Source organism: Drosophila guanche, unplaced genomic scaffold (genome assembly GCF_900245975.1).
Source record: "Drosophila guanche unplaced genomic scaffold, DGUA_6, whole genome shotgun sequence".
Lineage (NCBI taxonomy): Eukaryota > Metazoa > Arthropoda > Insecta > Diptera > Drosophilidae > Drosophila > Drosophila guanche.
The window spans coordinates 2790412-2815927 of NW_022995745.1; the positions used below are offsets into that span (position 1 = coordinate 2790412).

The 25516-nt window shown below is 44.9% G+C and overlaps 2 protein-coding genes across 3 annotated transcripts; both read right to left on the reverse strand.

Annotated features, from left to right (window-relative positions):
- Positions 1-1135: 1135 nt before the first annotated feature.
- Positions 1136-2179, reverse strand: LOC117580870 (high mobility group protein DSP1-like; the record flags this gene model as incomplete). Its single annotated transcript, XM_034267620.1, has 1 exon — positions 1136-2179. A coding segment is annotated over one exon (264 nt), but the record flags the coding sequence as incomplete, so codon positions are not given.
- LOC117581159 (homeotic protein ocelliless) lies at positions 2158-20238 on the reverse strand. 2 transcript variants are annotated; one of them, XM_034268093.1, is made up of 4 exons: positions 19544-20238; positions 12262-12668; positions 9964-10118; positions 2158-3532 (listed from the first exon to the last, which is right to left on the reverse strand). In XM_034268093.1, exons 2-4 carry the CDS (start codon positions 12431-12433, stop codon positions 2180-2182), a joined length of 1680 nt encoding a protein of 559 aa, XP_034123984.1. In that variant the 5' UTR covers positions 12434-12668; positions 19544-20238; the 3' UTR covers positions 2158-2179. The 2 variants fall into 2 exon arrangements, with proteins under 2 accessions (XP_034123984.1, XP_034123983.1); XM_034268092.1 differs by having other exon boundaries at positions 12253-12668; positions 19544-20237.
- Positions 20239-25516: the final 5278 nt, after the last annotated feature.

A 25516-nucleotide genomic window follows, 5' to 3' on the forward strand; every position in this document is an offset into this window, starting at 1 on the left:
TGATCATATTTTTGTGAACTTTTTACAATTATTTTAGTTTTTCTTTCGGTTTTTATAATTAAAAAAAAAAAAAAGAATTAACCAGTTTGCTTAAACTTTAGCATATAATTATGTATAATATATATATATATATATGTGTGTATATATATATACCGGGATCGGCTGTATATGGATCCGCACTTAAATATTATCAACTAATTTTCGTGTTTACATTTCTTTTCCACCTTTATTTGTGTGTTTTGTTTTTAGCTTTTAGTTTCGTTCTTTTACGTTTTGTTGTTCGTTAGCTTAAAATATTTAACCCGCGGAAAAAAAATGTCCTTAAATTGTAAGTGAATTAAATGCTAAATTTTCTTCGATTTTTCCCTTTGCATATGCATGTGTGTGTGTGTGTGTGTGTGTGTGTTTAGGTGTGTTCTTGTTTTCGTGTTCGTGTGTGTGTTTTTAAAACAAATCTTTAAGCTTAAATTACAATTTAATTGAAATTAAAACTAAAGAAAAAATGTATGAAAAAACCTCTCCATTGAACTAACTTTTGTGTGTGTGGTGTGTGTGTGTGGTGTGTGGCGTGTTTTTGCTTTTTTAAATATTACAAAAGTGTTTATTTATTTCTTTAATATATTTATAGCATAATTTATGAAGAACATTTACACACACTCGTACAGTGTATATATATATCATACACTCAATAGTATATCCATATACATATATAATTCTCAAGATTTTTTAGTTTTTTTGTACATTTTTGTTTTCAAGTTTTAGAGTTATGCATTTTTTGAATTATTTTATAAATATTTACTCTTGTCATTTGAATTCGCTTTTGGATTGTGGATTGTGGCTTGTGTGTGTGTGTGTGTTTTTTTATTTGCAATAAAATTTCCTATATTTAAATCAATAAATGGTTTATGCTCATCCATTCATGCATCGCATTCAGATCTCACTTATGTACTAAATACTTCTCCCACGTGTCTCCTGTCGCGTGGCTTAGATGCTTTTGAAGTCTGAAATGTTAATTCGTTTTTCGTGTTTTTTCTTTTTAGCTGATTTAGGTTCGGTTATATATACTTTATATCCATATATAACCATATACATATATTTATGTAGAACTATCTTTTGTTTTTGCTTTTCTTTTTGCTTTAATTATTCGTTTTATTATGTAAAGACGACAAAATGATGATTTGAACTTGAAACTTGATCATATTTTTCGTGTTTTTGCTTTTTGTTTTTTGTTTTTTTTTGTGTTTTGTTTAGCGTTATTTAAAGAACTTGAAACTTGGAATTAAGGTTTACATATTATGATATGAGAGCTGATCTGTTTCCCCTACCTTTCCCTCACTCGAAAGTGCCACAAATTGGAGTGTATTCTGACACTTGGCTTGGGGATTGAAGTGGATTCCTTCCGCTCGGCTTCTGCTCTATGTATAGGGAATGCGGGGGCTCTCCTCCTACCACACACGTATTGCATCTACCCCCCACATCCCCGAATCGTCTGAGATCCCGCGGGCATACTCTTCGACTATTAACAAATGTTTGTTTCTGTTTCTTCTTGTTTGTTTCTTTTGTTTTTTTTACTTTTTATCACTCATTTACTTCGTTGATCCTGGCGGCTTAGGCTAGATATATATTTATATTTATATTTTTATTTATATTTATATATGTATCGGATGTATCGGGATAACTCTCATTCATTCACCGTCTTTCTATACATGGATCTAGTTTATTTTTGTATTTATATATTTATACTCGTATTTATATTTAGACAAAAAAAAAACACTTTTATTAACTACACAAAAAAAAAAAAAATTATTTTGAAATATATTTAGGATAGAGAGTGAGAGTGAGAGAGAGGGGAAGAGGAACGGGGGGAGTCAGTGTGTGTGTGTGTGTGTGTTAGATATGTATGTGGAGGGATCCTTTAGCCAAAGGAGTGAACCCCCAAATGTGACTCCTGCTCCTGCTCCTGCTCCTGCTGCTGCTGCTGCTGCTGCAAATGATGTGACTGATGATGTTGCTGCTGCTGCTGCTGCTGCTGCTGCTGCTGCTGCTCCATTTGCAATTGTGGCGAGCGTCCGCTGCAACTGCCACTTGCAGCACTCCCACTGCCACTGCCACTGCCACTTGCAGCACTCCCCGTGTTGCTCGTCGTGCTGCTGCTGCCGCAGTACTGGAAGAGTAGATTCTACACCATATTCGCATACTTATCCTGCGGCGACATGTAGTCGAGGCTGTTCTGGGAGAAGGCCTGCGCGGACACAGTGCCGGTGAATGAGGGCGACGGCGACAGGCCAAAGTTGGAGGCCGTATAGCCCGAGTGGCCCATGTTGTAGTTCACCTGGTTCTGGTTGCTGAAGTACTCCATCTGGGAGTAGTAGCTGGGCGCCTGGGCGTAGTTGTTGGGGTACTGCTGGTACTGGTTGTGCCAGAAGTTGTACGAGTCGTGGTTGGACATGTAGGCCGAGTGGGCCGAGTGGTGGGCGGACTGGGCCGATTGCGCGGCGTGTGCGGCCGCTGCTGCCGACTGCGGCGACATGGGGGTGATCGGTGGTGAGGGGGTGGTGATGCTACTGCTGCTGTCCATTGGCGTAATGTTGCCGCCCGGCTGCAGCAGTCGCGGATTGCTGCCCGCCGCCGATCCATAGATGCTGTGATGGTGATGCACCCCGGCGCCAATGTCACCGCCGGCATCCTTCAGCTGATCGTAGGGCGAGCGGAGCACATCCCCGGACACGCCCACACCGACACCGACACCGACGCCGACGCCACCGACACCGCCGCCACCGCCGACGCCCACGCCGAGATTGAGGCCGCCGCCGCCGCCGCCGCCGCCGCCACCGCCGGAGGAACCAACGCCGCCTCCGCCGCCGCCACCGTAGCCGCCCGTCAGGCCGTGCTCCTTCTTGCAGACGATGCTCACGGGGCTGACGGAGGTGGCCGGGGTGGGGAGCAAGGGCGAGGAGTTCTGATGCGCCGCCGTCACGTTCAGGGCGGCCGCTGCTGCTGCGGCGGATAGATGGGCGTGGCTGTGGCTGTGGGAGTTGCTGCCGCCGGTGCTGCTGCTGCTGCTGTTCGGCGTTGATCCGCCGCCCCCATTGTTGTTGTTGTTGTTGCTGTTGTTGTTGCTGCCGCTGCTGTTGTTGTTGTTGTTGTTGCCATTGTTGTTGCCACCGCCCGATCCTCCAGCAGCTGCCGCAGCAGCGGCACTCAGGAAGGAACTGTGATGCGTCTTGATCGACTGAGCCGCTGCCACGGCTGCCGCTGCACTGGCCGCTGCCGCTGCCGAGCTGCTGCTGCCACCGCCACCGCCACCGCCGCCGCTCTGGCTTTGGCTCTGACTCTGCTTCTGGCCGCCGGACTTGCCGCTGCCACTGTTGTTGTTGCCACTGCCACTGCCGCTGCGATTATTGTTGGAGCCACTGCAGCTGGCGCTGCCACCTCCGCCGCCGCTGCCGTTCTTGGAGCTGCTCAAACTGTTCGACTGCTGCTGCTGCTGCAACTGCTGGCGGCACTTGGCGCGTCGATTCTTGAACCAAACCTGCAAAGAGGAAAGAAAAATGAATGCATTTAGTTTATAAAACTCGTGTAGTTCGTTCTGCGAACGTTTTATAATTGAAAATTTCCATAGTTTTTCCCATGCAGCGTGTCGAACGTGTCCCTGCCACAAGTGCTCGGGCCTCAAGTGCTTGCCTTCACTGTGTTTGTTTGTGTTTGTGTTTGTGTGTGTGGCAAGTGGGAAAACGGCTGCATTTTTCCCACATCAATTAGTTTTCCGGACGGGCAATGAATAAATTATATACATAAAAGCAGTAGGGGTGGGCACACACCCACACAACCCACAACAAGTGCAAAAAGTCACGCGCTGCCCCGCCGGCCGAGAGCGAGAGGAAAAGTTACATCAACAGCCGCCGGGCGGCAGCAGTCCCAAAAAATTGACTCGATTATATTGTCACTCCCACTCACACACCCACCCACAACCTCCATCTCCATCTCTCTCGCTCTCGCTCTCGCTCCCACTCACACTCACACTCTAGCTGCAGGAAGAGAGAACAATAAACAGCCCATAAAGCGGGATACTCGAGCGAGAGGAATTCACTTAGCCTTGTTTGTTATGCTTAAGGGGCTGCAAACAATCCGCTAAGTGCACACAGCCAGCAAGTCCCCGCCCCTGGGCTACAGGCTACAGCCACAGACGAGATCCATCCCCACAGTAGAGCGAAAGAGCACGAGCATATTCATCATACACCGAACATCCAACCGTCCAACCGTCCAACCGTCCAACCGTCCAACCTCCAACTCCAACCTTCAACCTCCAACTCAAACCAAAACCAAAGCAAACGCAAAAGCAAAGGCAAACGCAACCGAAGTTTGAAGTCGTTGGCTGATGCCCGCCCCTTTGCAACATGGAAAATGTTATTTCAGTGATTTTTGCTCTGGCATACCCTTAACAGAGAGGGGTACTCGGGTTAACAGTTACGTTTATGGTAGCCAGGAAAAGCAAGCAAAGAACCAACTTCCACTGGAACTTTCCACTGCAAATCTGCATATTTAAACTTAAGAATTGCCTTTAGAGAGCAGAGCAGAGATACACATTGAACTGTGTCATAAAAGAGTTCCCAAAGATATTTCCCAGATCCAAACATAATTTAGGCTCATCTTTCCGGGTTAGAGTATCTAAAAGTTCGACTGCTCTTGCCTCGCGTCACATATTTTGGGGTTGGTGTTGCTTGCTAATGGCTTGTGCTTTGGTAAACAGCAGAATTTATTACCGAACTCCCACTGTCACTACGCTTTTGGAAGGAAGGGGACACCCAGGCCCAAACCCCCGCCTCGGGCCAAAGTTAACACTTGCCACGCGGCGGCTGTGGCCACTCGAGCGTTTCATTGCTGTGTGTGCCACGCCACACACCCCCACTTGAGGCGCACACACAAAAAAAAAAGAGCATTAAACAAGGCGTATCAAATTTCATTATTTGTCAGCAAAGGACACAAGAGAGTGAAGAGTGGAGAGAGTGAGTAAGGGGCCCGCCCGGTGCCGTCGCTGCTGAAAATTCAATTTCAATTTTCAATTCAATTTTGAATTTGTAAAATCTCCTTTTGTGAATTGACTTTGAAATGGGACATCCTCCTGCTGCTGCTGTGCGCTTCGCTTGCCTTCGTTCCGTTCATTCCCCACAGCCTCACAGCTGCCCCCCAGCGAATCGTTTGATATCGTTTAATGAACTGCAAGAGGAGAGCGAGCGAGCGAGCGAGGATGGAAATTCCATAATACTCGTAATATTGATCAAACTAAGCTTGGGAATTTTTGCAAATTTTAGCACAAAATTTATGATTTTCCCATGATTTGCAATGATTAATCGAAAACACACACACACACACACAGACCCACAGACAGGAGCGAAACCCATTCAAGTCTTGTGTCCTTCTAATGAACTTCAAAAAAGAACAAAATCAAATCATCAAATACAGGAACAAAAAAAAAGAAACGAAAATCAGCGAACAAATTTTAGGAACGAGAACTTCAAAGAACTTTTTTTGTATTTTATTTTTAAATTGTTGGCTCGTTTGCGGTTTTACCTGATTTGTAAAGTGGTGGTGAAAGGCAGTGGCTGAGGGGAGTTTGGTTGAATAGCTTTCAAAATTGATTCATTCGATTGAATGGCGCAGGCTGAGCACGGATTTACGGAATGAGAGACACAAAATATGTAAATCTTTTCGAGCCGTCTGCCCATCAATTTATCTATTTATAATTTGAAGTTCATGATCATGAAACTATAGCCTGATCTTTATTTATGCTTGCCATTGATCTATTATTTGATAAACTGACGGTCGAAGACTGAGAATACTGCCAAGAATCTTCCTGAAAGCATATTATTTTCTCTGTAGGACTTTCCTGCAATTCCCATCTATAGTTTTGTTGTTTACCATCAGAGTTCACTAAAATTCTAGCTTTGATGGCAACTTTTGTGCTAAATCAATGTTTGATTCTTTGATGACTTTTGGTTATATTTAAAAATGAAATTACGGCGTGCAGAAATGGGGGAAAATGGTAAATTATGCGCACGGTTTGCATAAATCTCTCACACTTTCTGCCTTCTCGCTCGCCTCATTCACACGTGCGCTGGCAGGAGCAGAGAAGGAGAAAGAGAAAGAGATAGAGATAGAGAGAGAGAGGAGTGTGCGGGGTTAAGGAAAAGAGTGGAAATTGTTAATCCGCAATGGGAAAATTAATTTTATAAAACATCTGTGTGCTGCGTGCAGGACGCGTCGTTGCTGTTGCCCGTTTTCTATACAAAAAGTTTGTCCTACCTAAACCTCACCTACCCCCAACCCACAACACAGCAACCAACCATCATGATACTCTTCCTGTGACACTTCTGCCTTCCCCCCCTCTCGCCACACATCCTATGTGTATATCCTAGTGCATTGCGTATCATGAGAGGCGGCAGTGAACGAGACAAATCCTTTTACACAAAAACCAAAAAAATGTAAAAAAAAGCGAAGCAGAGTTTTTGCTGTTGCTGTTGTTGTTGTTGTTGTTGTTGTTGGAAAACTAAAAACCGGGAGAAAGGGAAAATGAGAAAAAGAGTTGACAAAGTTTAACGCACTCTCCCCTCGTCCCTCTCTTTCTGGGGATTCTCTCGATTGCAACCCCCGACGGGGAAATCGAACAGCTGAAAACGAGGCTCAACATTCCGAGGTGACAATGCGCGGAGGGAGGAGGCAATGGCAGAGGAGGGATGCCCTAAGGGTGCCCCCCTGCCACCATTCCATCCCGTTTACCATTTCCATTTCCAGTCCCATTCCCTGGTTTGCATGTGATTTATGATTGCCAGCAGCAGCAGCAATGGCAGCCATCCCCGTGCCCGTTCCCGTGCCCGTTCCTACCCCCTCTCGATCTGTGGGCACTCCTCGTTTTTCGGGGCGAATGAAAACATTTTTGGGCGTAAATGTTTGCTCTGTTCTGGTGCAGATAAGCCGCCCGTAAAATTATTACGTTATTTGTATTGGTTGCAATCAACGCCCTCTCACTTAGGAGCATGCCACATGCCACATGCCACCCCCAGGGCGAGCAGCAGCAGCAGCAGCGGCTACTGGGCCATAAAGATGCCTATCATTCAATTAATATTTACCAGACCTTAAGCCTCCCCCCTGATTATGACTTCTGACGATGATTCTTGGGCACTGATTTCGTTGCGGAGCGATTCGGGGATTCGTTTGATGCTGTTTCTGATTTTTATGCCGATTTCCTTACTGATTCAGACATTTTCCTACACTCCTTCTCTCTCTCTCTTTCGCTCTCTCTCTCTTCCTTCTTTCGGTAATGATTATTTATGTGTTTTTTTCTTTTTGTTCGCTGTTGCTTCTGGAAAATCCTTCGAAGGTGACCCTTTCATAACAAAAACTAATGAGGCCAACACCCCGATACAGTTGTGGCTTAGAGATTTTTATGACTTCGTTCCTCCAGCGAGGAAGCCCCACACAGACCACATTGAGAGCTCTCAATTACAGCTGCTGCTCACTTTTCTAAGTGTTTCTTCTGTGTATCTTTGATCTTTTTCGACGAGGAAGATCCTGCTCCATCTTTTGTTTGAATTTCCCTGTGGAATATCCCTACAGATATTCGGCATTGGTGTCTATGCTCTGCTCCACTTGGGTGTTTCCCTTACAGAAAACATTCTAGTTTTTCGCTAATTGAGTTGCTTGGCTTCCTGCCGAGCCCCACACAAGCCCCAGCAAAACCAAAAGCCAGACGCCTTCTACAAACATGCATGGGAATCGTGTTTGCTTTTCTCTCTGCTCTGGGCTCCCTCCTTTTCCCTTTTCCCTTTTCCCTTTTCCATTTCCTTTCCGTCTTTCTGTGGCGCTTTTTGGCATTTCCATTCGTGGCTTTGTACGGTTTTTCCTAGTTTCGTGCCGTAATCTGATACTTGAATGCATTGGCATGTTGCGTCAGTGGCAGACGCCATGCACAGTGGTGCAAAGTCGTGCCATGGAACATCAGCTAGAAGCTTCAACCGATGGGAGCAGCCCGCATGTCGCGTTCTTCAAACTATTTTCGCTCTCTGGAAACTTTCTTTATGTGCCACTGTAATGAACAACCAATGCAGCATGGAAAATCTATACAAATTGTGCGTTCCACACCCATGGAATGGAATCCCCCAAACGAACAGACAGATAGAACAGAACAGAACAGAACAGAACAGACGGAGGAGCGGATGAACGGATGGACGGACGTGTGTGGTGTGCATTACGGGAATCAATTGTGTAAGAAACGTCGTGGCATCGGTGTCCAGTGTATGGAGGCAGGGGCAGGGGCAGAAAACATTGGACATTGGACATATGCAAGTTGTCCTTGCTGCAGCAGCAGGGCACGGACCGGCATTGCACGGTACGTGTCGATTTTCACTTCGACCCGAAACGACCACTGCAGGGGCTTCCTCTGTTGTTCTGTCTGTTGCTGCCACACACACACACACACACACACACACACACACAATACATGTATGCCACATAAAAATGCTCTGTTGGCCTGCTTGTGCTTGTGCCTGTCTTCAGTTTTGCTGTTGCTGCATTTTCTACGTCTTTTTGTTGCTGCCCCAAGCCTTAGTGTCTGCTGTTTTTTTTTTCCACTCAGCTACAGCTTTTCTATGCATCTATTACGCTCTTGCCTGTGGTCCTCTCCACCAACCGAGGGGCAATGCTGCATAACGCGATCACTGGCTCTTCTGTGACACCAATTCTGCAGCTTCTTCTCTGCCTAAAGCTGCTTCCTCTCTTCCCCATTTCCTGCTACTGCTCCTCCTCCTCCTTCTGGCCATGCAATGTCACGTCCTCAAATTACATTCTGCACAAAAGCAAAGCAAAAGCAAACGAAAGGAGAGCAAACAAATCGATAGATCAATGCCTTCTCTCGGCTTCCGATTGCAATACTCGATGTGATATTGTGTCGCTTCAATCGATCTTTGGCTTGTTTATACAGGACATTACGAGAGAGATGACAGTTTTTTTTTTTTGCAGCAGCAGCAGCAGCAGCAACAGCAACCGGAAACAGTCGATGATGTCTCTGTTCGATCGTTTCTCTTGGGCCATTTGGCAGTTGTTCGTGGCCCACGGCGCTAGCTGGCCCCGAACAACTGTTTGTTTAGGCCGATCATTGGACATGGGCACGACGACACCTAAACAAACACACAAACACACAAAATACCCGCCGAATGGGTAGCATCCTTAAACAAATTGAGTTGTACGACTCCTGTGTCATCAGCATCATCATGAGGCAGCAGGGCAGCAGTTGGTTGACGCTAAAAATTAGCGCAAATTATGCTCGACTAATGCGTTGAGCAAACCTCCGCTACGCTCGCTCTGCTCTGCTGTGCTCTGCTCTGCTCTCCTGTGCTCTGTCCTGCCCTGGAGGGGTGACTTGTCATACCCCAAATTCCCTTGGCAAATAAACGCGGAATATATCTCATTTTCAGAGGGGGGGGAGCAACGGAAATACAACCAAATAAACCCGAAATATCAGCGTCTATTTGCATTGAAAGTCATCAAATCTGTTCGCTCCATATGTGAATCATCCGAATCATCCCCCCGGCCAGAGCCAATACAGAAACAGATTCCTTGCTGGCAATCTGTTCGCCGGGAGCTGCTGCTGTTTCTAATTTGTTTATTTTATGGATTTCTTTTTGGACTTTTGCCGCAGTGGGGCATGGCGTTTCCTTGCCTAATTAAACCGAATTTCCGGCACCAAGTGTCTATGTACAAGTGTTTTGTTAAAGCTCACACATGTGCGGGTTAAGTGAGTGTAAGATAAAACCAAACCAAACCGAACCAGTTGGCAGGTTGTTCGTTTGTCTTTGTGGTCGGAGTAGCAAAGCGGAAGAGTCAAATGATCCGAAATGTATTGATATTCGCATGCGAATCCTGTGCCTCTGCAGTTTGATTTGATTAGAGTAAAATATGCTTGCTCACCTGTACACGTGACTCGGGCAGATTGATCTTCAGAGCCACCTCCTCGCGCATGAATATATCCGGATATCGGGTCTTGCCGAACAGCGCCTCCAAGACGTCCAACTGGGCGCGTGTGAAGGTGGTGCGCTCCCGACGCTGTTTTCTTGTGTTCACACCTAAAGAAATAGGAGAAAAAGGCAGGCGAACATCATGTGTTAGTTGGTGCACAAGATAAGTGACGGAAAACCAAATGTGCTGAAAGTCTGTTTTGCTCTCTAGTCTGCCATATCGCGTATACGCCACGTGGCACTGCAAACTTTTCCCAGTAATATTTTGTGCGGTGGGCAACCGTTATTTTTGCTCGCTGGGTTGCGTTTTTTGGGCAGTAGCAACCCCCGAAAATGTGCGACACACATAGACACGCAGGCGGCGAGAGCCAACCCCTAAGCGGAACGGTGGATGGAGCGAGGAGCGAGGAGTGAAGCGGAGAAAAAGAAATGAAAGGACCAACCCCCGTGCAGCAGCAGCAGCAGCAGCCGCCCCAAAAATGCTGCTATATATCAGACTGTGTGTGTGTGTGTGTGTGTGTTAAGCCGCAGCATTGTTTGCTTTGTCAGCCTCTCTGGCTCTCTCTGTCACTCTGCAACTTGGACTCGACTTTGGCTTGGGTCTCCTGCCTCCTGCCTCCTGCCTCCTGCTGCCCTCCTCCTCTGGCTGTGCCACTGAAAATACACCCCTGCTATTGTGCCACACACTCTCTCCCTCTGTCTGTCCTTCCCTCTCACTCTCTCACTCACTCACTCACTCACTCACTCACTCCGTATCCCTATCAAAAATTAATGAGTTAGTCATTTTGGTCATGAATTTATAAATTGAATAAAAAACTTCAACTTCAATTCCTGCCTGCGCCTGCCTTCACTTTATTTCCATTTTGCAGCTGCCACATTTCGTTGCTTTTGCTGTTTTCGCTTTCAAAATGGCCGTTGCCCCTTTTCTTTTTGTATTTTTTCGGTTTACAATTAATTGCAATTTGTTGTTTATTTTTTAGCAGATTTTTATATCTACACACATTTATTTTCATCATTTTTACCTTGGCGGAGAGAGAGAGAGATCTGATCTTGTCGTGTCGTTTAATTAACTCCACCTATAAATTTGTTTGGCTCTCTGCCCAGTTTTTATTTTCATTTTTTTGTTTATTGTCTTGTGAAATGCCTTTTACGGTGTGTTGTTTATTTTTGGCTACTTTACGATGTTTCCTGGAAGGTCTCATAGTTTTTTTGTAGTGCTTTGTTCAGGGCTAAATCTATTGAGCATTTCGAAATATTTTTGACTGCATTTTGTGGACCAAATCGAATGAAAGCTACTTCAGTTCCACTGGATATTTGTTCTAATAAATATTAAGTGACTAACAAATATTTCTAGCTTCATTTTCTATCATTTTAATCCTTTCCTTACCCTGCACAGTATCCCCGAACTGAATATAAGACATTGAAGATATTTTCAAGCGTATTCTTTCAGTGGCATTTTTAGAAATGAAAAATGATCCATTAAATGCTTTAAATGCCTTCAACATTTAACACTTTCCCCTCAGAAACACATTCTTTCCTCTCTTTTCTTCTGCAATCTCCTTCTGTCTTTCTGCTTTTGTGGGCCAACTCTTCCATCATGCAATATCTTTTGGCTCCAATCAAAATGTTATACAACAAGTTAAAATTCTGTCAATTACTTTGCTTATGAAACAACAACAAAAAATATATGAAAACCCATAAAGAAAATACGCTCCTCGCAATACACAAAACAAAAATAAAACATTGAAAAAAATCAAAATTGATTACGAAGTATGAAGTATTTTTGGTAATTTTTTTCCATTTTTCTTTGGAGTTTTTATATTTGCTGGGGGACAGCACAGAGTCGAGTCTTTTGTTGGCGTTTTGTAGCCAATTTTTTGTGATTTTTGTCAGGTTTGTTTTTGTGTTGTGTCATTTGCAGCGTCACCGAATGAGCGAATGAGAGGCCAAACGAAACGAAGCGAAACGAAAAACTGGAACTTTAAAAGATAAAAAACTTCGAAGCAGAAAGCCTCTGGAGATGGAGATGGAAACGGAGACTCTGCCCCATTATTCATTTTGACAATTCAACCTGATAATGATGCAATATCGATGAGAACTGACATTGAAAGGCACTGCCAAAAGATACATTTGTATGGCATGTGGAGATGTAGCTCTTGGATACCGCTCAGAACTTTCAGCACATTTAGATGGTTTTTGGCAAGAGTTATTTTATACCAAAATTGTTATGTTCGATATTTACCCCACATACCTTGGGAGAACCCAACGGCCTCGAGACCATGTGGGAGGCCGAAGGGACCCAAAGATGGCATCGGCATGCCCGGCGGCAGTGGTCCATGCGGCACCGAATGATGCGGATGCGGGCCGCCATAGCTGTGCGGATGGGGGCCCAAATCGCCAGATTTGAGGAAACCCGCCGCCATCAGGGCTTCTGTTGAGTGCAGCGCCACGTTGAAGCTGTTGTGTGTCCGCTCGCCACGTGCTGCTGCTATCTCCCCGAAATCAATCTTGAGACCGATCTAAGAGACGTTCACGGTGTAAGAAACTCCTGCTGCTCCTTCCTCCCTTTACTGCCTTCCAGCCGTTATCCTGCCAAAGCGGGATGTGGGATCCTCAATAGATCCGTCGCTGGTTGCTTCAGTGTGGGCTTGAATGTATCTGCAAGTACAAAAGAATCGAAATGAGATGCTTAGATAACCGAACGATAACTCTAACCGAATACGAGCTACATTTATCGACATGAATATTTACTTACAGTATTTCAAAATTATCTGTTTTGAAACTGGGCAAAAAATCTTGGAAAATATTTCTACTCTGCCCACGATAAGTGTTTTGGTTGCTTGCCTATGGGTTAAGCTCTTGTCACGAGTTCCAATTACACTCTAAGATCGGCAGAGTGCGAAGCGGAGACTTATAAAGAGAAACCAAAACCAAAACCAAAATCTATCTGTCTCTGTCGTGGTGGCCTAATCCCTGAGGTTTGCCGCCCTATTATGTAAAAACTTCTAATCTCTACGTTTTCGAAGATTACCCAACGAGAACGCCCGCAAACGAGCCGACGACTAGTCGCCGACGATGAACCGAGCGAACTTCAAGACGAACTTCCTTCGGGGGGCTTATCCTTGCGGTTTAAGATCTTTGATCTGCGCTTAGCCGCAGGATTATTTCAGACACTTACTAAAACTGGTACTACGACTCAATAGACTGCTGGGATCTGCTGATCCGCCGCTGCCAGGACACACACATGACAGGACAATGGGCAATGGGCAATGGACACGGCATGGCTTAAGAGCAGCAGAGCGGCAGCGAGAAAGAGACAGCCCAGAGCCTGGATTAAAACTCTTTTGTCTCGGCTTTCCTCTCTCGCTCACTCTCTCCGTTTTCGTGCGAAAAAAATTAGCACTATCCCAGAGAACGAGAAAGAGAGACGGACACAAATGGCCCGGAGGTTAAGAGGGGCAAAAGCAATTGCGGAATTAGCACGAACACCTCTCGCTCTCTGTGGAACGTTTTGGCTTTTGTTTTGCGAAATTGAAAACCCAAAAATCAGCCAAAACTATTTGTCACTTCCCTAAAGAGCGACACGGAGATCGATCCCTATATGCCACGTATCTGTGCATGCATATATTATTTATCCCACATCCACACATCTCATTGTGGTGCTGTGTAAAATTTGTTTTGTTTTGTCATGTCGCTTTCATGGCTGACTGAATATCGCATGAAGGATGAAATGTGCAGCCCGCAAAAACCACTCCACACCACTCCAGTGGCGAAAAAAAACACACACACAGAGAAGAGAAACCAAAACCGAAAACCTCGACCCTGATATTGCACCCGAAACCCCCCGAAAGGGCAGACAGACGGACGGACGGACGGACGAACGGACGGACAGTCCTGTTGCCCAAATTACATGCTCACGCGCACACGCAAATTAATAACGCATCTGTCTTCAATTCAGGAAGAGAGAGAGAGAGAGAGAGACACACAGAGAGAGAGAGAGAGAGAGAAGTTACCGTTAGCATGGTACAAAATGCAGCGGACACCAAAACAAAGCTGTAATCGACGAATGATCGATTAAATGGCATCAAATCAAATCAAAATTAATTACTTAATTGCTGACTAAGTGCACATATTCATTCATGACTCTAGGCTTGATAATTATGGAGTTCTACAGGACATCAACTCTAGCTCTAGAAACATTTTTATGTTCTTTGCATTTCCAAATGCTTGTGCTCCACCCTGCAAAATGTTGCTCAAGCTTAATTGTCTTATATTTTTGGATGGGAACTTTAAGTTCCCATAGAAACCATTAACAAAATTAACGGAAAAAAAGAACTCTCGTCGAACTCTCAGCATCTGTCAAAACCGAATATTGTCGGAGCCCCAGAAATGTGTCAACTTTTGTTTTTGTTTTTTTGTGGATTGGAAACTGCGACTCAGTGACGGTAGAGACGGGGCTCTATGGCTCTATGGCTCTATGGCTCTACGTGATTTTCTAGTAATTTGCCGCTGGCACTGGGTCTCTCGCTCGCTGTGTGTGTGTTGCTCTCTGTCTCCCTCCCTCGCTGATTATGAAAAATCATGGTAAATGGCAAAAAGAGCAAAAAAAAAAAAAGGAGAAGAAGGAAGGCCCCGCTGGCTGATCCATTGTGATGGATTCGGCTGGTCTCCTGGGGGGGGGGCAAAATCATTTCAACTGGATATATATCACGTACTGCGACTGCGACTGCGACACTCATTCATAATATATTCCATTTTCGGCAATTCCGAATGATGATTCTGTAGTTCACGGATCACTTTCGGTTTCAGTTTCAGTTTCCGGGCACGACTCTTCTTCGATTTGATCTCATGCTCGTACTCTCGTACGTCTGATGTTTTCCTCCCGCGATACTCACGTAATTACGGTCAAAATAATATTTGTGCACAAGAGTTTTGAAGGTAAACAGCCGCGAGGAAAACAAAACATAAAACACACACAAAAATATAGCCAAGATATCCAGCTCCAAATTGAAGATGGCAGCTACCGTAAGCGCAAGAGATCACTGACTGGATCGTTGGATTGTTGGATCGTTTGAGTCCATCCCGCACATCGAACACACACACTCTCTGAAGAACGGTAGTGTTTTTGTTTCTGATGCTGGCCGGCCCTGGGAAAGTCGTCTCAGACAGAAAAGAAATCGCCAGCCACTTGGCTACTGTTCAGTTCATTTGGGCCATGGGAAGATTTCATCTCCATCTTCGAAGCATACGATTTTCGGATGATTAATGGACCACAACATCACCCATCCACCAGCACACTTTGCATAACTTTTGGCTAGCTTCATTTCTCTCTGACTAATGTATGTAGTTGGTGGATCTGCAGAGCGTACGAGAGGCTTACGCTTATAACTCTGTTAGTCAGTCGCGAGAGATCAACTTTGGGGCCGGCCACTGTGTGTGCAGCTGTCAGGAGTGCTAACCTGTCAGTCGCTGTGGCTCTTACTGTTGTGGTAGCAGCTACATACAGCCAGCAGGCTGCTCTGTTGTGGTTGTTGTAGTCAGAGCTATTAGTTGCCTTAACAAGCTCTATAACAACTTAATATGCCCGGGCACATTGCACATATTCTACACTCAACTGCAGCGCTTTTGTTTTTCTGCATGACACACGCTTGAGGCATTGTGGCTCTGAAATATATTTCACGGAGTTCTTAGCTCAATTTATTAATGCAGCCGGAAGCCATTGCCAAGGTTATGGAATGCCTCTGTGAACATTGAGACTTTACTCAAGCTACTGACAATAGTAAATGAATTTGAATCGAGAAGAAAAGAAAATGAACACAGAAACCAACAATTGAAATATGCCAAGAGACATAAACATAGTCCAATTATTTAGCCACTTCTTTAACATTTTATTGGCCATCTCTATGACATTTTGTGTACGACCAAACCAATTTTGGGCTCTTTGCTGTTGAGTGTAACCAAAAGAGGGGCAGAGGCATGAAGCAGATGAAAAATGCATTTCTCAGGCTCATTTACATTGAGCCACAGCTACTGGAATATGGAATACACTCGTAGATACTTGCACCGGCATGGTAGAAGGAACTGCAAACTGCAGACACTACTACCAAACGGCAAACAACTCCAAAGTTCAGACACGGACTCTGGTCTAGCATAATAAGCCTCTCTGTCTGTCTTTCTGCCTGTTTTGTGGCTCTGTCTCTGTCTCTGTCTCTGTCTGAAAATAATGCAACTTAATAAATGCAACAAAGAATGAGGCAGCAACAGCAGTCACGTCCCGAAAAACAGGTAATGGGAATGGAGGAGCTCTCTCGGAATGGTGGAGGATGGCTTGGACGATGGGGAGACCATTTCTACGCAAATGCATTTTGACATTTAAATTTGCAATTTTCGCATAAAATTATATTTATTTTGTATGTTGTTGTTGTTGTTGCTGCTGGTGAAAATTGCAACCTTGCTGCTGCTGCTGCTGCTGCGAGGATCACGACGATGTGATGGTGATGTTGATGTTGATGTGGATTCCAGCTACTGACTTTGACGTTGACGTTGCCTGAAGTTTAATTAAGCAACGTGCCAAATAATTGAAAAAGTGTGAAGATTTGACAAGTTTAAGACGCATTAAAAACATATATATATGGCCTAGAAATCAACTGACACTACTCGTAGATACTACAGATACACTAGTACATGTACATGTATCTCGGTATCTGGTATCTGCTGCTGCTGCTGCTGCTCTGGCGACAAGTTTATTTCCAGCCCGCACGGCAGGCAAACGCTTGGTAGTTATTTTAATTAGTTTTTTTTGTTGTATTTGTGGGAATGTACTGCTGAATGTATTTGCTGCTTATCTCGTGGCAAATTACTTATTATTTACTTAATCAAATTGACACTTGAGCAGCGCTTGCCAGTGATTAATAGATGCTAGCAGGAGATTGCTCCATCAAAGCGAATGATTGCGAATGGGAGGGAGGGAAACCAGCCCGGCCGATTTTCCATTTGCATGGCAATTGAAAAGGAAAAGAAAAAGGAAAGACAGGCAGTCCACCGATTGGAGGAGACCGACCAAAGTCCGATTGCATGCACGATGCATGAAAGTTGCCACAACTGCCCAAAAGAAGGAGCACGCGAGGAGGCATTTCCACTTGCAGTTGCCTGAATAATTGCAAAATAAATTAAAACCCAGCTTGGCCAACAAGTCGCTTGAGAGATTGACAATTAAACATTGCTTATGGGCGGTTATGCGACTCGAATCAGTCATTGAGTTACTTCTAGTTCTTGGAAAACATCTCCGATTTTGTATCATGTTGGAACCACAATAAAATTCACTTTCTTTCACTCCATTCATGGGCGCATATCTCCGGGGTGATCGCTGACTTGAGCTCCCAATAAACGTAGCATAAAATTGTTTATAATTCAAGAAATGTTTGGCTGGGCTATTACACCACTTGTCTTTCTCCGTTACGCCCAATTCCATTCACAGATACAACAAAATTGAAATGGACAAAAATTGAATGAATTACCAGCCCAGCCAGAGTGTTGTTTCGCCTTCAGAGTGTTGTACAAATGATTGCATCATTGAAAACAGAAACAGAAACAGAAACAGAAACAGATACAGATACAGCGAGCCCCAAAACAGCAACAGAAATAAATCAAATAATAGACTAATAGAGTAAAGAGCTCTCGGCGATCAGTGATCGGTGGTCGCTGTAGACTCTAGACTGTGGACTGGTCACAACAACACTGAAAAACCTTATTATTTGACGCATTGTCAATGTGATCTTGATATGAAATGAAACTGGAAATGGAACCAGGCACCAGGCACCAGCCAGCAGGCACCAGCCAGCAGGCGGGCATCACATCTCAGTGTGTCTGAGTGTCTCTGAGTGATTTCTGTTTAAATGGCTTTGTCAACGAAATTTGAGAAGCAACAACTACGCGTACGCGTAATGAGCAAAGAGTGAAGAGTGAAGAGAGATAAAAATTAATAATACAAATAATTGGGTACAAAAATCAAGAAAAAACGAATAACGAAACGAGACTCCAATCCGTACGTTTCGTGTCTATAAGAAACGCAACGAAACGAAAACCTCACTTAAGGCGAGGCGAGGCAAGGCAAAAGATTGACAAAAGATGACGACCACAAATACAAATACAGAAACAGAAACAGAAACAGAAAGAAAAAAAGAACCCGATCAGGTAGGTTGCCAAGAGAGTGTTGTGTGTGGGAGTCTGAAGACTGGGGCGTGCTACGGGTATGGGCTATGGTGGTGCCCCACAATGGAAGCTGTTCGTTGCGGTTCCGTTTGCGGATCGCAGTTCGTGTCGCTGTGGGGATATGAGGGATAGATAAGCTATCAGAGGTGTCGCGACGCGATCTCTCTCTCTCTCTCTCTCTCTGGGGCTCCAACGACTTCTTTTAATTCACAATTCCAACCCTCTCCATCCAGGCGGATGTTGTGAATGAAATGAAGTTGATCGAAATTGGCACTGGGGGGAGATTGTGATGTATCTAAGCCTAGGAGTCGCCGCCCTGCCTCAAGACAGTTGCGTGGGTGCGAAGAGCAAGCCCAGAGATCCATCGAGATCCCCAAACTCCACTTCCACATCCCAAAAATTAACTTGCATATTAATTTTGTGTGTGTTTCGTACAAGTATATGCAAATGAATAATACAGAAGAACAGATGGAAGAGAGGAGTCAACGTTTTATTCAGATATTTTAATTTATAGCCGCCGCTTTGAAATTAGAGAAAGACTCAGATACAAGATACAGCAGCAGCAGCAGCAGCAGCAGAGGGCCACAAAATATGTGTGAATAATGTGACCTGAACGGGTCCGCGCCCGTCGCTCCATCGGTCCATCGGACCATCGATGCTGCTGCTGCTGCTGCTTGGCTACCTCTATTGTATCTAATATTAGACCTCTTTTTTAGGGTCTTATTGTTGTAGTATTTTTGTGCTCATATGTACATATTATACATTTATATTCGTTATATTTGGTATCGATATTTGGTTGAATGTTTTGCCTAATTAACGGCCAAGGAAGGCGGCCTTAAAATGCCCATTAAAATTATGAAAATCATAACGAATTTTAGATTCAGATTCAGATTCAGAGACTTGGATACCGATTTGGTCTTGCATTTTCTCACATTATGATCTCAACATTAGTCATAGCTGGAATTTCCTGTGAAAAGAACTTCAACAGAAGACAAAGAGTGGAAGAAGAGGCGACTTGAGCCTGAAACTATGGAGACCATTTAGTGAGACATAAAAGATCACAACTTGAAAGACATTGTGCTAAACAAGGGCAAGTAAGAGAAACTACAAGATGGTCATAGAAAGAGACTTCTTTTAGTGGACCAATGCCCCCTGACTACTTAAGGCTATGTGTATGTGCATGTACAATGTTTATGGATCGAATAGTGTTAGTCCTAGGTAATATAATCCTTGCTTCATTCTTGCCGCATTCCACGTTCCGTGAGAGTTCAGTTTCATGGATTATATGGATTATACAACGTTGTCAGATATGGAACACTCACCGAAAAAAAAACACAAACAAAACGATCACTGATCGATCGATCGTAGGCGAATCGTTTTGGATCGTTTGGATCGTATAATATATTCCAATTTAGGATCCAGTTACTTTGCGGTATATTCGGGTTTATGCTATGTGTAGTTGTTTGCGCTGCAGTTGTTTATTGTTTGAGGTTTGAGGAGGCACTGGTTACACCATAAAAAAACATATCCTACACACAGGACACGGACACACACACACGATCGAATGTTGAACTGATCTGAACTGAGCGATCGATCGGTTAACGGTTACAGTTGTACAGATATGTATATCTTTCGTATGTTGTTATTGAAGAAGTATCTTGTATCTCTGGATCTCTGGATCTCTGTATCTTTCGTTGTGTTTCACGCACTTTCGTAGGGCAGAATGAAATGTTATTTTGTGGCTTCTCTTTATTTTGTTTGTTTGTTTGTTTGTTTGTTTTGGCGACGGCGAACCTTTTTGTTGTTGCTGACTGGCTGATTGCTGCTGCCGCTACGCACGGCGAGAGAGGGCAAAAGCGCGGCGAAAACTAACGGTGAACGATTGAACGCTGAACGGTGGAACGTTGAACGGTGCTCAGTGGAACGCTGAACCAGAGAGAGACGGTGTGTGTGAGCGAGCGACGAACGCACTGACAACCCGAGCGGCACGAATGTATCTTTGGAACTGATTTTCGTGACACCTTCCAGCGGGCAAACGGTGGCAGAGCCAGAGCCAGAGCACCGTAGCAGAGCAGAGCAGAGCAGCGACGCAGCAGGCGGCGGTAGCGGCAGCGGTAGCAAAAGTCGTTCGACCAGTCCGTCCCCTCCACAGCGAAACGAGCACATAGAAACACGAGGCTTCGTGTGTGTTCGTGCAGCCAACGAACACCACCAGCAGCCCAGCACCTCGTGGGCCAGAGCGAGAGCGCAACACTTTTAGCAATGGCTGACGCTGCGCGCGGCTCAATCCGAGCGAGGCGTGCAAGCGAGATGGCCATACGCATGGATGCGATGTGGGCTAAAGGGAAACACACAGCACTGCTTGCCTTGCCTTGCCGACTGCTGCTGTGTCGCCCGTAACCGTAGCCGGAACACACACCCGCTAGCTGTCCCGCTCTGGCACTGACGCAAGCGAGCAGCAAGTGCAAGCGGGATGACTGCTTGGAGCCCCCCATTCGAGCAGCTGTATTTACCTATGTGTTGTTGCTATCTTCTCTGCTGCTGCCTGCCTGTCTCTCTGTGTGTGTTTTTGTGTGTGGTTGAGAGTGGAACCACACCCCAAATAAATAAACGCTGCCGCCTCTTGCTTGCTCCCCTCGCACCGCCCAGCAGCCCCACTGCGACCCATGCCTGGCTGGCAGTCGGTTCAACAACTTTGTTTCCACACAAAAAACAGCAGCAACAACAGAAAGAACAAAAAAGAAGCACAAAAGTTGTTCCTTTTGGTAGTTTTGCGCGCGCCAGCAATGAAATTTTAATGAAAATGACAGCAGAACCCAAAACACCGCCAGAGAGCGAGAGGAAAGCATAAGACAGCGAACAAATTTGTTACCAAAAGCAAGCAAACCAGCAAGAAGAAGACCACAAGAAATAGACGCCTTAAGAATAGCTGCGGGGTGGGTAGCAGAGTGGTTAGTTGGGCTGGGCAGGGGCAGGGGCAGGCAAAGGACGTTGGTCAAAAATTGCCATGCAGAGAACGCTCCGCGCAGCCACAAAAATAATAAAACACACACAAACAACGGACGGACGGGCCGGCCCCAACACCCACCCACACCCTCTTGATGTAATGGGCGGTCCACGGCCACGGCCCAGGTCCAGCTCCGCTCTATTGTGCAATTATCATTCACTCGAGCAAACAGACGAGCAACTTGAAACTCCAATTTAACTCGATTTGATTTCAATAATGATGCATCATGCACTCGAAAAGGGTTTTAGGCACACGAATCCTTCACAATAAAGGAGCAAGCAGTAAGGAGTTGAAAGTGGGTTGGGCTTGTACGATAGTTATGGTAATGAGGATAATGCTGGAGAGAGTGGATTCGACTTGAGATCTAAGTCTGTTTTAATGATGAGTTTTACTTGCAAAGTGAACCAAGCAAATACTAAAGTATCTTCCGCTTCCACTTGATTGTTGATGTGAATCCTGCAATGCAGCTCAATCATGAATGATAGCAAAGCGGACCAACCAAGAACTCGCTCATCTTTTTTTTTTGTATTTTTTCTTTTTATTTGAAGCTGACGCAGGGAAAAAAAACGTTTAGCGAAAAAAACCTTATCAAATTTTTATGACAATTTGAAAATTGCTGACGACAGTTGTTTCTCCCTCCCGCTGGGGAGGTGTGGCTATTTGTGTGAAAATGTTGCACAAATATTTTATGGATTTTTCTTGTTCAAACTTTGGCGTTTTTTTGCCTCTCGCAATTTTCTCAATTTACTTTGCTGCCTGGCAAATGAAATTGTTGCGGCTAATTGATGTGTAGATGCAACATGGGGCAATTACCCTCCTTCAAGAGAGGTGGCGGCGAACACAGTTATCGCGGCTTAGCATACAGTTTGGGGCTTCGCTTTCCACTTGTAAAACAAAAATGACACACGAAAAAAAAATGTGAAAATTTATTGGCAACTTTAAAAAGTTTTTAAAGAAGTGGGTGGCCCGTGGGGGTTGATAAAAATGCTGTAAATGGAAAAATAAATTCAATGTTTAACAAAGTAAAATGCCAGTGGATGTGTTTTTGCATACATTTTTAATTAAGCATAGAAACCAAAGTGAAGTAAAACAAATTCAAACACTTTGATGCTTTGATTCAGTAGAATAAACAAATTTTCATTAAATTTATTTTCTTCAAAAGCAATTACAGAGATATCATATTTTAGAGCACTAGTTCTCTGTGTATATTTATTTAAATGTTTATGCCGCTTTCTGACCTACTTCTAGTAAAGAGAACCGCTTAAAAAATGGCAGAGATAACGCCTAAGACGCACCAGCATCAGGATTCGAAGTGGCAGACTTCTTCTGCAGTCGATTCCTGTGTTTCCATTGAATCATAGATACGATATAGTCATCTGTTTTTAAAAGATTTGGCTGCATATTTTTGCTCTTCTCTTGTGCTTTCATCTATGAGTTCTTCTGAGCCTGCAAATATCTTGCAAAAATTCGCATAATATAAAATACAAAATCTCGTAATGCCGTAGGAAAAGGCCCAAAAATATGATTGGATAATGAAAATTCTTAAACAAACTAGCACTTGCATACACTTGCACATATGTACACACACACACACATATGTGGATTTGTGGTTTCCCTTTTTTTGCAGTATTTTTTGTTTGTTCGAAAAGTTCGCCGCCATTTGCCCCGAACATTTTTCATAGGCGACAGTTTTGATTGCTTTGTGTGTGGATCGTGTGGCTGTGTGTGGTGAGGGAGGCTTGCGGGGGTGTGTGCAGTGGCAGTCCCAGGGACAGCTTGTGGCATCCACCAGCTCTACACACTCGACACTCCAACACTCTGCTGCTGCTGCCGCTGCCGCTGCCGCTGCTGCTGCTGCTGTGCATGTGGGTGTTCGGTTCGGTTCTGTTCGGTTCGGTGTGGGTTTCAGGTTCAGGTTTTCTCTCTCTCAGGCGCAGGAGACTTTGCTTGGGTTTCATTTCATTTTATGTGATTCGTGCTTCGTGGCTCTTTTTTTACTATTTTTTTTGTTTGCTTGCTGTTTGTAGGTGCTGTGCTGCTGGCTGATTAACGACAATTCGTTTGGCTGATTTTTTATTGCCTTGCAACTGGCAGTGGCACATTCATTAGGCCGCACTGTCGTAGGCGCGTGGCATGCTGCCATGCCGCATGGGGCACAAGGCTCTGGCACTCTGGTACTCATACTCGACTCTTCTATCCGTGGGCCAGTAAATTTCATTAGCCTCTGTGAGCCGTTGTCTTTTTTGTCTTCAACATTGCTGCTGGCAGGGGGGGGGGGGTTGTGTGTGTTGTGTGTGTGTGGTGTGTGTGTGTGGGTGGTGGGAGCTCCCACTCCACGAACTGTGGGCGTGGCATAAATAGCCTGATTAAGCTGCCAGCAGTCGTAGCCAGGCAACGGCAAACGGCTCCATCAAAAGTCCTCATCGCGAGAGGGAAAGAGCGAGATTAGTAGGGTTTATACTACAATACAGACACATATGTACATATCTATATACATATACATATACATATAAATATAAATATATATGTGCACATATTCATAATGATATTGCGAAAGCAAATAATCCGTGCACATGTTCTTCACGACATCCACTCAAGAAACAAAAATAGAGTGCGCTTCAGATTAAAAAGAAAATGTTGCACATACTCGTAGCACGAGGACTACGCGTATAACCAACCACAAGCCATGCCACACACAATCAGCTGAATGTTATGAATACTTTCACCATGGATACTTTAATCTTCCCTTCCCTTCCCTTCCTTCCTTCCCAAAATGAAATCTCTGCCTGAATCCGTTCAACAGAATTCGATTTTAGAAATTAGAATCTTCTTTTTTTTTCCATGCTAATATTTTATCCTTCATTTGTAAACAGAATCAAAGGATTGCCCAGACCTCTTAGCCATTGAAATCTCAACATAAAATATTTTCAAATAGCTGCATAATTATTCTACAAATTTGTAATACATTTTTGATTAGTTCTTCTCCCAAGTGATAGATTTTTCACATCAAAATTGAATGAAGAAATATCAATGTGAAAGCGCACAAAGTGCGAGTGGAGCATATTAATCACGAACCACACAGCGAACAATACATCAAACATTCTAATCCCGAAATGAAACCGGTTTAAATCAATATAAATGTCAAGAGATCAAGAGATGAGAGCTGCAGGAGCGAAGGCAAATCAGAACGAGCAAAGAGAAGCCAAACAGAAGCCAAAACAAAAAAAAACCAAAAACCGAAGAAAAACAGAAGCCCAAAAGCCGTGCCAGAAGAATTATTGGAATAACTGATGGAATTAAAGGGGCAGTAAAGGTGGCAGAAAAGTGGCTGGCGAAATGGATTGGATTGGATTGGATTGGATGAAAGGATGGCAAGTGCCATGGGTTGGTAGGGAGAATTCAGATCGAGAGCAGATCAGGGTTCTTGGGTACGCATTTGGGTTCCCATTTCTTTCTTTCATTAAAACGAGCCTCTGTTTAGGCCCAAAAAAGGATCAATGCAGCTGGTGGGAAGGGGAGGAATCGGTAGGAGAGCCAGCCCAGCGGGATGGCTGAGAGGCACAGCCATAGGCACAGGCACAGAGAGACCACCGTTGTGCGTGGCTTGATGATGATAATGGTTTACTTTTATACTTTTTGATGGTTTTATGATGCGGTTAAGCGCTCGAAACCGCAAAGTGGCCGCGCCGCACCGCAACGCACCGCAGCTCGGCGCGCACACGACGCACAAGCGGCAAAAAGGACGACCAAGACCAGGCCAGGACTAGAGCAGGCAAAAGGACTTTCGCGTAAGCTGCACAAGTTTTGGGTAATGCCTCGACTTGAGTACCAGTACCTGCCTCCAGCCAGAGCAGGACAGGCAGGCTGGCTGGCAGGTCCTTTGCAGTGGCCCTCTGCTCGCCTTGCGTGCGACATGGCTAAAGGATTAACCGCATGCCGTTGCCGGGACTTGGGTCTTGGGACACGGACATGAACGTGGACGCGGACGTGGACGCGGACAGCGCTGCGGTTAGCAGGATAAAACGCCTTTAATCGCCTTCATTGTTGTCCTATAGCGGCGGGGAAACAATACAAATGCGAGCGGGCAGGAGAGCCAGTGAGCCAGAATTTAATCTCGACCAAAGGCACCACTCATCCTGACCCGGCCAGCAGCCCGCAGCCCGAAGCCCGAACCCCGCCCCGACCCATGCCTGCCGGAGGCGTCTGACCTGAGAAGCTGTAGATGAGCATCACGATCAGGAAGCTGAGCCGCAGATGAATCGCACGACAAGTTACAACTCGACAGAGA

What these genes read in the sequence shown, in the direction of transcription:
- LOC117581159 (XM_034268092.1), bottom strand. Translation starts at nt 12,433, where the DNA reads ATGGCGGCGGGTTTCCTCAAATCTGGCGATTTGGGCCCCCATCCGCAC. An exon ending in GTTCTCCCAAGGTATGTGGG is followed by an intron (nt 10,119 to 12,252) that starts GTAAATATCGAA and finishes CTATTTCTTTAG; the next exon opens with GTGTGAACACAAGAAAACAG. An exon ending in TGCCCGAGTCACGTGTACAG is followed by an intron (nt 3,533 to 9,963) that starts GTGAGCAAGCAT and finishes TCCTCTTTGCAG; the next exon opens with GTTTGGTTCAAGAATCGACG.